Source organism: Eptatretus burgeri, chromosome 4, assembly GCF_056783735.1.
Source record: "Eptatretus burgeri isolate ZD-2024b chromosome 4, Ebu_testis_v1, whole genome shotgun sequence".
Taxonomy (NCBI): domain Eukaryota; kingdom Metazoa; phylum Chordata; class Myxini; order Myxiniformes; family Myxinidae; genus Eptatretus; species Eptatretus burgeri.
The window spans coordinates 94,818,398-94,829,854 of NC_140964.1; the positions used below are offsets into that span (position 1 = coordinate 94,818,398).

Below are 11,457 nucleotides of genomic sequence, written 5' to 3' on the forward strand. Positions count from 1 at the left end.
GTATGTGTGCGAGCCAGTGAGACGTCGACCCAGTTTTCTTTCCAAAGGACCTGCTCTGACTTTCAACAATTTTTTTTCCTGTGGAAACATTGCAGGCAAAGGAATGCCCTCATGGAACGCAGAACCATATGGAAGTATTTGTTTTGTCAACAGAGTCGAGGCTCGTGGAGAAGCTTGAACACAGAATGGACCAGAACAAAGCAGGATTAAACGAACCATAGAAAGAGGGTTGGGAGGGAGGGTCATACCAACAGCAGGGTGGAGGACAAAATCGAGGGAGACTTGGAGGGATAAGAGACATGCGGAGGAATGAGAGCTCGGGGAGGACACAAGATGGATACAGCTGCAAAATCTCAATCACGGAGGTTGAAGGAAAAATTACAAACGCAGAAACGTGGGTTGGGAGGAGGTTAATGTGTGTAGAAAACATCATGGATGTGGATGGGGGATGACCTGAGATTGTGGTGAACAGCTATCTTGAATCCCTGAAAGTAAGAATGACATTGAAGAGACTGAGGAAGTTGATTCCACAGGCAGGATAAAAGAAGAGCAAATGAGTGGAGGTGTGCTGTGAGTCTGGCCTTTGTGAGGTTCACCAGAAGGAGGTTAATGACAGAACGGTGCACCCTACGGAAACCTGGGGGCGACAAAGCATAGAAAGGGGAGAGGTGCAAGACCGTAAAGGTGGTGTAAGAAGACAAAAAGATATGGGGTCAGCCAGGGAAAGTTTGGCCCAAAATCTTTCATGAACCGACTGGCCAGGTCTGATGCTCAATTCGAAGCAATTTGGGTACAAATTTGTAATTTGTTGAGGGTGTCAGTTCGCCTACTCTTTGCGAGAAACACTGGGATATTTAATGTTTACTAACCAATACTCAAGGACAGGGCACTTGGTTTAACATCCATCAAGGGATGGCATACTGTACTTTGTGATGAATGCTCTCTCTGCAAAACCTGACTCCAACCATTTAAAGTTGGGTAAATAATGGAACATAGACGAAACAGGGTAAAGTGAATTGTGTTACCTCTGAACCATCTTATCTGACCGATTCACCTTCATTTACTGTATGCTATTAGGTTTTCGGTGTATTTTGTTTAGTTTACTGAACACTCAGATATAACATTCGACTTTCTTGAAAGCAAATCTTAAGCATCTGTAACTGTGCACATTTCCAGGGCCTCCATCTTCACCTCTCAATCTCATCTCCAACGTCAATGAAACATCGGTCATATTGGAGTGGAATCCACCCAACGACATTGGTGGACGGCGCGACCTGGTGTACAATGTGATATGCCATCGGTGTGCCGTGGGTACCTGCAGGTCCTGCAGTTCTGCTGTGCGCTTCCTTCCTCGCCGCACAGGAATCGTTAACACATCAGTTGTGGTTATGGATCTACTAGCCCACACCAATTACACATTTTCGGTTCAGGCGGCCAATGGGGTATCGCCGCTGGTTGACAGTCGGCCTCATTCTGCCTCAGTCAACGTGACCACTAATCAGGCCGGTAAGTGATGGAGCACCTTACATAGCATCTTATCACAGGTCACATGTTTACTGATAATCCCTTCCATATTAAAAGTGCTTTCTACAAATGATTCACTTAATTTACTCACGATGTGTAAAACTATCCCCGATTATGAACACAAAAAAAAGGGTACATATTTGTTGGAGTAGTTATTTTTAAGGTGCCACCTACATTTTGAGTATGTGAAAAAGACAGCCACAGGTGTTCTCCTTATTCTCTCAAACCTTTCTCTCTTCTATTGTAACATACCTTTTCATTACTAAATGTATTCATTCACCTCACTCACCCACTCCCCTCCATATGGTACCCCTCATATACCATCACATACATAATATGTAGATTTGCCCTCAGAAGACTAAAGAAACGAATTTTGTTCATGAAGTCGTGACAAAACACTATTTCACGCCTTTGTTTCACCAATTGAATAAACGGTCCTTTGTAAGGTTCTCCTGGAGATTCCATAAATAGCACTGAAAGGCCCCATGAAGACTATTACACAGCTCGATAGGCACAAGTCTCCAAATGTCCTTCATGCTATTTTAGTGCTGGACTGCCATGGTTTTTCGTTGAAATAAAAGCCCATTAAAAAAGTCATAGGGTAACAGGTTATATTCAGATTCGGAAGGATTGAGAAGTGTAATCCACCTGATTTGCTCAAAACTCGCGTGTCAGCGCACCTGTGTGCGAAAGAACATTGTTGTGCAAAAGAGGCCAATCTATTTGATCACAGTTCTGAGTAAATGTTTGTGACGATGAACCTTTATAATTGTGCAATCTTTTTACTTTACATTATTGCTGATAGACTGGTTAAAACTGCAATACAAAACAAGTTGCAAGATAGGTCACTTAGTAGAGTGCCAATCATTGAGGAGTACAATCTGGGTTTAACCAGTGGAGGGGATGAACTTTACTAAAAAAACCAACCATTCTGATCCAGGGACAGCAGGGAGTGCTGCATGGCAGAGCATGCTCTTCAGATAGACATGTGACACCGACTGGCCCTTATGTTTTTAGGTTGTGGGCATTAAAGGTCCATTATTATGTTTCAAAACCAGTAAAATTCCCTGCTCATGGTTGGGTGTATAATTTGCACTTTACTTCCTGCAGTCAAAAGGAGTGCTGGCATATGGACATGACACAGGCATGTTGTGCCAAATATCCTTCGCCTGCCCCTAGGTTTCCTCCAATTTCCTTGCCAAAAAGCAAACATCCAACAATAAGATGGAAGACATGACGTAGATAATGTAAATTATAAACAAGAAAAAGAGCAATCGGAGATTGCAGACCCTCGCCAGGAATTTTGTGTGGTGTTTGTGTACTGGTGTGTTACGTAATTAATGAGACATAACAAGTACTGCCATTTTATAACTGCTGGCAGTGATGACCGGGTACCAAGACGTCCTGGTTTGATGCAACCCCACTTTGATTGGACACCTAACCCTGACCCATGACATTTTTTAAATTATTATTCAATTTAATTTTGAATGTGATTAAAATTAATTCAATCCAAATCAAATGGGAGACCAAATAGGTACAGTCCTGCATTGGAGTAATCAGAAGGAACCGAAGCAAGCAAAAAGCAAAGAGGAAGTCATCAGGAGGAACCTGGATCGGATTTACATTTCAGTTGCTACTCCTCCACCCTTAAACTCATCCAAGCACAGCCATGTGGATTCAGACCAGGTCACTCTACCCTGAATATGCTGCTTCTGCTCTCTCAACAATGGATGGAGGTCCTCAATGCCAGACATGAAATCAGAGCCATCTCCCTAGACATATCACGTGCTTTCGATACGGTCTGGCACCCTGCCCTGCTCACAGAACTCTCTTCCTATAGTATCCAAGGCCATCTCCACTCATGGCTCACAGACTTCCTCTCCTGTTGCAGCCAACGTGTGGCCCGAAATGGAGTTCTCTCATCCCCTCTTCCTGTCCAGGCTGGAGTTCTTAAAGGCAGTGTTCTGGGTCCTGTTCTTTTTATAGTTTTCATCAATGGTCTCTCCGACTCTCTGGAAAATCCTCTATCTCTTTGCTGATGACTCCACCCTCTGCCGTATCATCCTCAGATCGGCAAGCAGCAGCTTCTTCGCTCTCTGCAGATCTGGATAAAACCACAAACTGGTCCAGCACGTGGAACATGTCTTTCAATCCTGACAAATCTCACACTCTCACAATGTCTCTCTGAAAGGAGGAGATTGGGACCATACTCTAGGCAGAACGTTGGTGCTGCTTAAGCAGTCTCCTTGGCTATTGGACACAATCCTGGACGGGTTGCCACTCAGACACAGTATACCAGCATGCTGGCACTCATTTTGCTGACCTTGGAAGGATGACAGGCTGGGTTAACCCTACCTGGTATTACTTAAATAGCTGAGCTGGATTTGAACTCAGGCCCCTAGGATCCAAAGCCCACCACCCTAACCATTAAACCAACACCAGGCATGGGGCTTAGACCAGGTCTAAACAACACCAGGTCTCTGAAAGGACCATTTAGAACCCCCCCCCCCATTTTTATTATTATGTCAAATGTGTCATGTCATAATTATCATTAAAATATTCCACATAAGTAGTCACACCTTTGGTGAAAATGTCGTCTCAATCCGACAAGCGGTTGTGGAAAAGAAACACGAAAGTTCTGTGTGGACAAACAAACAAACAAACAAACAAACAAAGGGACCCAAATGCAGTACCCTCTCCTTTAGCGAGGGTAATAGTTGAAAGCCCCTGTGCTTGTCCTTGTTGCTTCAGCCTAAGAGAGATGAAAATATGTAAGTTAGATGATGATAGGCTGCATATAAATCTCCCTTTGTAAACTACATACTGACACCAAAAATGAACATTATCTGAATAAATGAACTAAGTATTCCAGTTATGCACTCCTAGATGCATCCCAAAATACAGGCTGGCTGTCCACCTCCACTCTTTTGATCACCTTTTCTCCCATTTGTTTAACTGCCTTCTGGAGATGGTTCATTCCCACTCTTCCATCCAGAGCTTGATGGAGGTGGTTGTACCCACCATCTTATGTCACCCTCCCCTCATCCCTCCACACAATCTTGTCTCTTCCCATTAACCCTATCTAAATCGATTCTCTTACATGCAAGTTTGTTTCTTTACTGGGCTCTCTCTCTTTTTCCTGTTTATTCATCCCATTCCTTACTGTGTCCACCTTTCCCCCCACTGCTCCATTGCCATTAAGTTGTCTTTTTACCCTCAATCACCTCACCCCTCTGTAAACACAGATTTTGTCCTCCCCAACTCCTCCCCCCCCCCAAAAAAAAAATTGAAAAAAATTGCTTCATTCTTATCAGCGGTCATGATGGCTTTTAAGGAATGATGAAATCATATCCATCCCTCTCCATGCCACAAATCGAACATCAGTTAAAATGTCGCCTTCCACCGAAACACAGTCGTCTCAAATATATTCCATAATCTGTTCTTAAATAATCATTATGCATGATGATGATAATAGTAATAATAATAATAATAATAATAATATAATGTGCGTTTGATAGTTGTTTAGAAGAAATATCAACATGTTTTCCTTTCTTGAAATGTCATCCCATAAAACTTGATGTGAAGGCCTGCTCTCTGATTAGGAAATCAAATTTGCTTCTCTCTGCAATTCCTCAATTTTTATTCAAAATCAATTTTTATTGCAAGAATAAAGAAACAGATTTGATGTTTACCCAAGGCAGTACTTGTGCCTGTCAGGTATCTAATGATCTAAAGAGTGTGTGCTTTCCATTGTTGGCACAAACTGGCTTTGGCCAATTTGGTCTGTCAGCTAAACGTTATCAGAATGAGACCATGATTCTGATGAATTTGATGAATGTCTGAAAATAAAATCAGCACCAAATGACTTAAAAAATGAACACATTTTCACAGCTGGACTTTGAGTGAGTCGATTAAAATCCTTTACCCAATTGGGGCTGTTGCCTGTATGCTTGTTAGCAATTCATTTTGCGAGTTGTTGAAGTACATTTAACGAATCATCTGGTATATTGAAGCAGTTGCGTTATTTTTTTTTCAATTTTCAAAGGGACGTGTTGATGTTGGGTAAAGGTGTGATCGGCCTCTGTGGACTGGACAATAGATCCTCCACCCTGAACCATCACAGTCCTCACATCACAATTTCCTTTTCATTTGATATGGGAATTGGCCGAGCGGTTTGGCAAGAGGGGCTTATCGGCAATTGTGGTGCCGCTTCATCGCAGATCTTCAGATAACCTAATTATACCCCTTTTCGGTGCCAGCAAAGCCTCGGATTGTGATAGCGCCACCAGAAACCTAGAGGAGATTTCTGCAGAAATGTGACCTGAAAATTGCGAGAATGTTTGCTAAAAGCCTTCTGCAGTTACAAAAGCTGGCTTGTATATCTTTCTAAGAAGCGCTGCTGAAAAGATCGAAGCATCAATGGCTTGAGACCATGACGGATGGCCTCGTGTGCAGTAACCAAAGTCGTGGGGCGTTCTTAGAAGTGGTTGCTTGGTCTCTGGCATTTTCAGCTCCAAATTCATGCACCTGCACCCAGTGCTTTTGTGTCATATCTCTTTTATGCAGGGACCTACATTTTGCCGGGTCATGCTTTATTATTTTTATTATTCCCATTTTATGGCAAATGTTGTGCACTTTTGCAATATGGCTTTCCAGAGTTTCCAAAAGGATATTGTAAAGGCTCCAATTTATTTCCTTTCTTGTTAGTGGAAGTTCAAATTAAAATGATTAAACCTCAAAGCACCCTTGGCTTTCCACATGGGAGTTCTCTGCCAACTTGTTTGTATAAACTCAAATCTTTTTTTTTTCTTTTCTGTAATGTTTTTAATAAGAAAAAACATCACTGTGACTCATGGTGAAGTTTTCTTTTTGAGAATTGTAAAAAGCTTAGCTTTTGTTTTGACATGCTGGTCGTGACTATTAATTTCATATAATTTCTGTTATTCATGTCAAATCAAAATGTTATTTTAACTGAGAATTTCTACATTGGATCTTGATGAAATATTTCTTTTTTACATTGTTTTACTGTGCTCTCTTGGATTCCTTCTGTGTCCGAAGAGGGCCATTCACGTGAAACATGCAAACCACCTGGTTAATTTGTTTTTAGTGCAGAAGCTGCTTCCGAAACAGGACCAATCAATACTCGAAGATAGCTCGCAGTGTAACCTTGTGTCAAGGACCCTCCAAGATGAGAAGACTTGCTACCTGTATTCCGGGCAGGAATATTGTAATTTTTCCAGGTTGCTGACGATAACATGCCTACTCTTCGTGAAGGACCCGGTGGGATCTTTGACATCCACCAACTAATGGTTGAAGATAGGATGCCTAGTTTAACATCTGTCTGAGGGACAGCACACATTGATGAATCACCCTTTCTGCAAAACACCAGGGTGAAAGTGAATAGCGAGGTCGAGATTCAAACCGAAGCTGGACAGCTCATAGACGAAGTGCATACATTTTAGCCAGACTGTCAGCACACACACATCCTTTTACTAAAAATGCATCATCAAACAGACAGTAACTATCAGGGTACCCGTCTACGATGGGTTCGTACATGTTGCACGTGAAATGAGCATTTTTTGGAGTGCGTGTTTTGGTAGAAACGGGAATTCAAGGTAAAGTGATGTTGATCATGACACGTGATACATGTTTACTTTATGGACAACGACCGTCTGATTAAATTTGAATAGTCTACTTGAAATAAAATGAGAATAATAACGACAATGAAGAGAAGTACTGTGAGAAGGTTGGGAAACCATCTTTGCACAAGTTTAATTACAGTGATTAAAATTGGCAAATACATGACCATTTCATGTCAGATCATTTTGTGATCAACATGACACCAGTAATGTAAGTGTTTGTAAAGGTTAAGATGCCCTGATTACCTCCACAAAATTGCGTGAGAACAGCCCAAGTTGGTATAAAAGTATGTGATATCAAATTATATACATACATATATATATATATATATATATATATATATATATATATATATATATATATATATATATATATATTTTGTTGCGAATTCGTGCCCGCCGGCATGCGATCCGCCGCTCGACTCGAATGGCGGCCGCCTCGCCCACCGGACGGACAATTCTGTCGTGACCCTCCGGGAACTATCGCCCGGAGCCAGTCACGGGTGGGCCTTTCGACCTCACCACGATGGTGCCAATCGGCCACCGGCGTAGGATAGGGTTGTTCGGCAAACTCGACCTACCTAAGTACCCACGCAGATGGTAAACCGGGCGATCGTACCTCGCCGCAGGTCGACTCCGGACACGAACCGCTTAAGCGGTCCGTTCCGTGCTATCGGGATAACCGAGCGGTGTTATCGTCGGCCTCGACGGATCCGATTAATTATCGGGCGTATTAAGCCCACTACGAACCCTTTACGTGAAGCAAGATGGAGACTCAAATGAAGGAAAGGACGCAGCGAAACGGGGAACAATTCAACATAATGCACATTTATTACCCAGCCCACGAAAAGCACACATATACAGTCAAACAGTCAGAATGCACATATATCAATTTAAAACAAAAACAACAATGCAGAGCTACGACCGAATACGCGAACACACGGCAACACTTATACAGTTTTACTTCACAGACGGCGCCGACAAACATTTACTCAAAAGCAAAGGAAAGAAGCCACCCTCATAGGCAAGGGGGCAGACGGGCCTGTAGGCCAATATTTGCACGGGACCTGCAGGAGCGGCCAGGTCCGCGAGACCGGGTTGGTCCTACCCGCGTCCTCGTGACGAGCCGCAAATGTGGCTGCCCGGCGGTGCCCCGACTTCGTGCTCCTTCGCGGGTTTCGTTGGCACTGCTTGGAGTGGGGTGGGAATGGGGCCCCCTTTTTGCACTATCTCAGCGTGGGGGAAAGGGGGAAATTGTTGATGCCCTGGGGGAGGAGAATGGCTGGCTGGCTTGGGTCCCATGACGAGCGATCCCACCGCGACCTCGTTGCCGATGCCGTCTTCCCTGCCTCAGACCCGAGCTCCTTGGCCTCCTCCCACAATTCTCCTCAGCCGACTGCAGAAACCACCTTGACGCCTTCGCCTCCCGACTCCACTCTGCTCCCCAACCCGACTTGACTGCCCAAACTCTCTGCCACACTCCGCCGCTCTGCCCCAAAACTCTCTCTCTGCCCCAAAACTCTCTCTCTGCTTTCAAAACTCTCTGCGATTCTCTTTGCGCTCAGCGCTTTGTAGGCCGGCAGGAGAACCCATATGCAAATTTCCGGATCAGGATGAGCTCGGGGGCGGGGCTACGCCCGCCCATTGGATGGAGGAAAATGGGCGTGAACCTCCCCTGATCCTAGAATTTGCATATTTCGATTTCACACGGTCGTGCCTGGAGGCAGGGCCAAGCCGCTCCGCGCTTGCTGATTGGACGGATCAGAAATGGGCGTATCGCATTCCTGATCCGAATTTTCCCTCAGAAAGGCTGCTATTTGCACTCGCGGCTCAGTGTGTTTCGCTGAACGAGCCCAAGACAGCCCGATGCTCAGTGTTCACAGGTGATGCGGGAATGGCCGTAGAAGGAGAGAGGTGAGGGTGGTGGAGGGTTTTTGGTGGTGGTTTGATGGTTATGGCGGTTGATTCAAAATAAAGATAGAACAGAAAAACGCCTAACTCAAAGCGTCGCAGCCCGAATTAACCACATAAATTCCCTCTAAACAACGGGTTTGGGGCTAACTACACATGTACTTAGAGTTATCTCACCTACGGGACCTGAATGGTGGTTTGCGAATTTCCACAGCCGTAACTATATATATATATATATATATATTGTTAAGGATTGGCGACGGAGGGATTCTCGCCCCACTCCGGACACCAATTGTTATGGATTCCGCGGTGGGGGGATTCGGACGAGTATTGTCAATCACTGTCCGTAACCAGTTTGGGTTTTCGCCCCTACTCCCGACAGCCAAATGTTGAATACTCGGTGTCACTTAACCGGGGTTATAATGCCGGCTGGTTCGGCACAGGCCTCAGGTCACGCGCCTCGAATTGCAATACCAACGTACCCCTTGATCTTACCAGTCAGGGAAATAGACCCCGGTTACAGTCTGGTTTTGTCAGAGACCGAGCAAATTCTGCCAGTCTGTAACCATTTTGGTTTTATATACCAAATCGAGCGGATCGTTCCTCAGCGTGGCACAAATTAATTCAAGGCGGCAAATCTCGTATTACTCAGCCAGATTTATTGGGTACACACCGGGGAATACAACACAAGCAAAGCATTCACGACAATGTTATAATTAATCTATAACCCGTTATTAACTTGGGAGCTACGGATTACGGGTTCCGAAGGGGACCCTAACGAGATAAACCTTAAACAATATTGCAGACAAGACATAGACAGCATGCAGACAAGACACAGAGTACTTGCTGATGCTTAATGGACGAGAGGAAAAGTGTCAAAGGCCCGAATGTGGCTCGTGACAAGCCGATGTCCACAGATTCGAGCACCCAAGCTCAAACACGCCGCGTGGAAAAATGGCGCTCGTCCTCCTTCTTCTCCCGGCACCTCTTGCACACGCAGCCTCAGCGCGTTCTGACCCCGCGTAATGTCGACGGCACAAGACCGTCAGATCGATGATGGGTTTCAGCTGGTTTCTCACAAGGTCCAGTATACAAGTCCAGGCCTGGCCTGTTCACCAGACCAGGCCAAATCGAGGTGTTGGGCTCCGCAGGCTGGGTCCATGGGATTCCAAGACGTCGTCAAGCCGTGAGGTGAGTAGGGACAGTCAGAGGCTCCGTCACTGGACTCAGGATGAACCTGTCGATGTCCTCCTCATAAAAGTCGATTGGCGACTCCCACTAGTCGTTTCTATACAGCAGAAATCCTCACTCGCAATATATATATATATATATATATATATATATATATATATATATATATATATATATATATATATATATATATATATATATATATATATATATCTCCACAGGGTGTATGGAACAAAATTCTGGAATCAGAGGTTAATTGTTTTTTTTCATTTTTTTTTGCATAACAAAATGCTGGTATCAAAGGCTTTTCTTCGAGCACATGTTCAAATTGTAATCCGTGGTGTGCTTTGCAGTTCTCAACTCAGCGTTTTGTAGTTTCAGTGACTGCATGCAGTGTATCCATATTGATTTTGTTATATTCCTCTCAAATATGTTCTTTAAATGTGTCATGGCATACACAACAGATTTCAAATGGCCCTGAAATAAAAAGTCTGGAGGAGTCAAGTCTGGTGATCTCGGGGGGGCCATTCCACTGGTCCACGTCGACTGATCCATCGTCCTGATATAATGGCAACTAACCGGTGCCAAGTTACCAATGCAAAATGTGGAGGTGCCCCTTCCTGTTGAAACCAGAAACGTCCTGACGTTGCAAGTGGCATATCATCTCAGTAAGGCTCTAAGATTTCATTCAACATTGCTACATGTTTCTCCAGTTAGTCGCTTCAAAAAAGTATGGTCTGAGTGAGGTTGTTTCATGGATGCCACACCAGACCATGACCCTTGGATCATTCTGAACATGGGTCTCCTCTGTCCAATCAGGGTTCTCATTGACCCAGTAATGATGGTTTACCATTCCACTGAGATGAAAAATCGCCTCATCACGAAACATAACATTGTAATACATTGAAGGTTGCACTAATTCTTGTTGTGTTTTCTAGTCAAAAAACTCTTCATGTCTGTCGCAATCATTCCCATGAAGCTCTTGCACACGTTGGACTCTGTAAGGGTGGTATTTGTTTCTCTTTAGAATGCGTGCAACAGACATATAATATGTCTTATTCCGATTCTTGACCAATTTTTCACCAATGAGGGCTCACAACAAAATTTGCTAAAACATCTGCGGTGTGATCAGGATCCGCACTTGAGCAAGGACCACCCACTTCTTTATTTGTCTGCCACACTTACAGTTTCA

General features: G+C 44.1%; 1 protein-coding gene across 1 annotated transcript in view; it reads left to right on the forward strand.

Moving 5' to 3' along the window:
* LOC147028706 (ephrin type-A receptor 4-like) overlaps nt 1-11,457 on the forward strand; it is a 137,678-nt gene that overhangs the window by 89,427 nt on the left and 36,794 nt on the right. Inside the window, exon 6 of the mRNA XM_085879376.1 lies at nt 1,177-1,506. Coding sequence (XP_085735502.1) covers nt 1,177-1,506 — 330 coding nt within the window. The remainder of the gene's footprint in view (nt 1-1,176; nt 1,507-11,457) is intronic.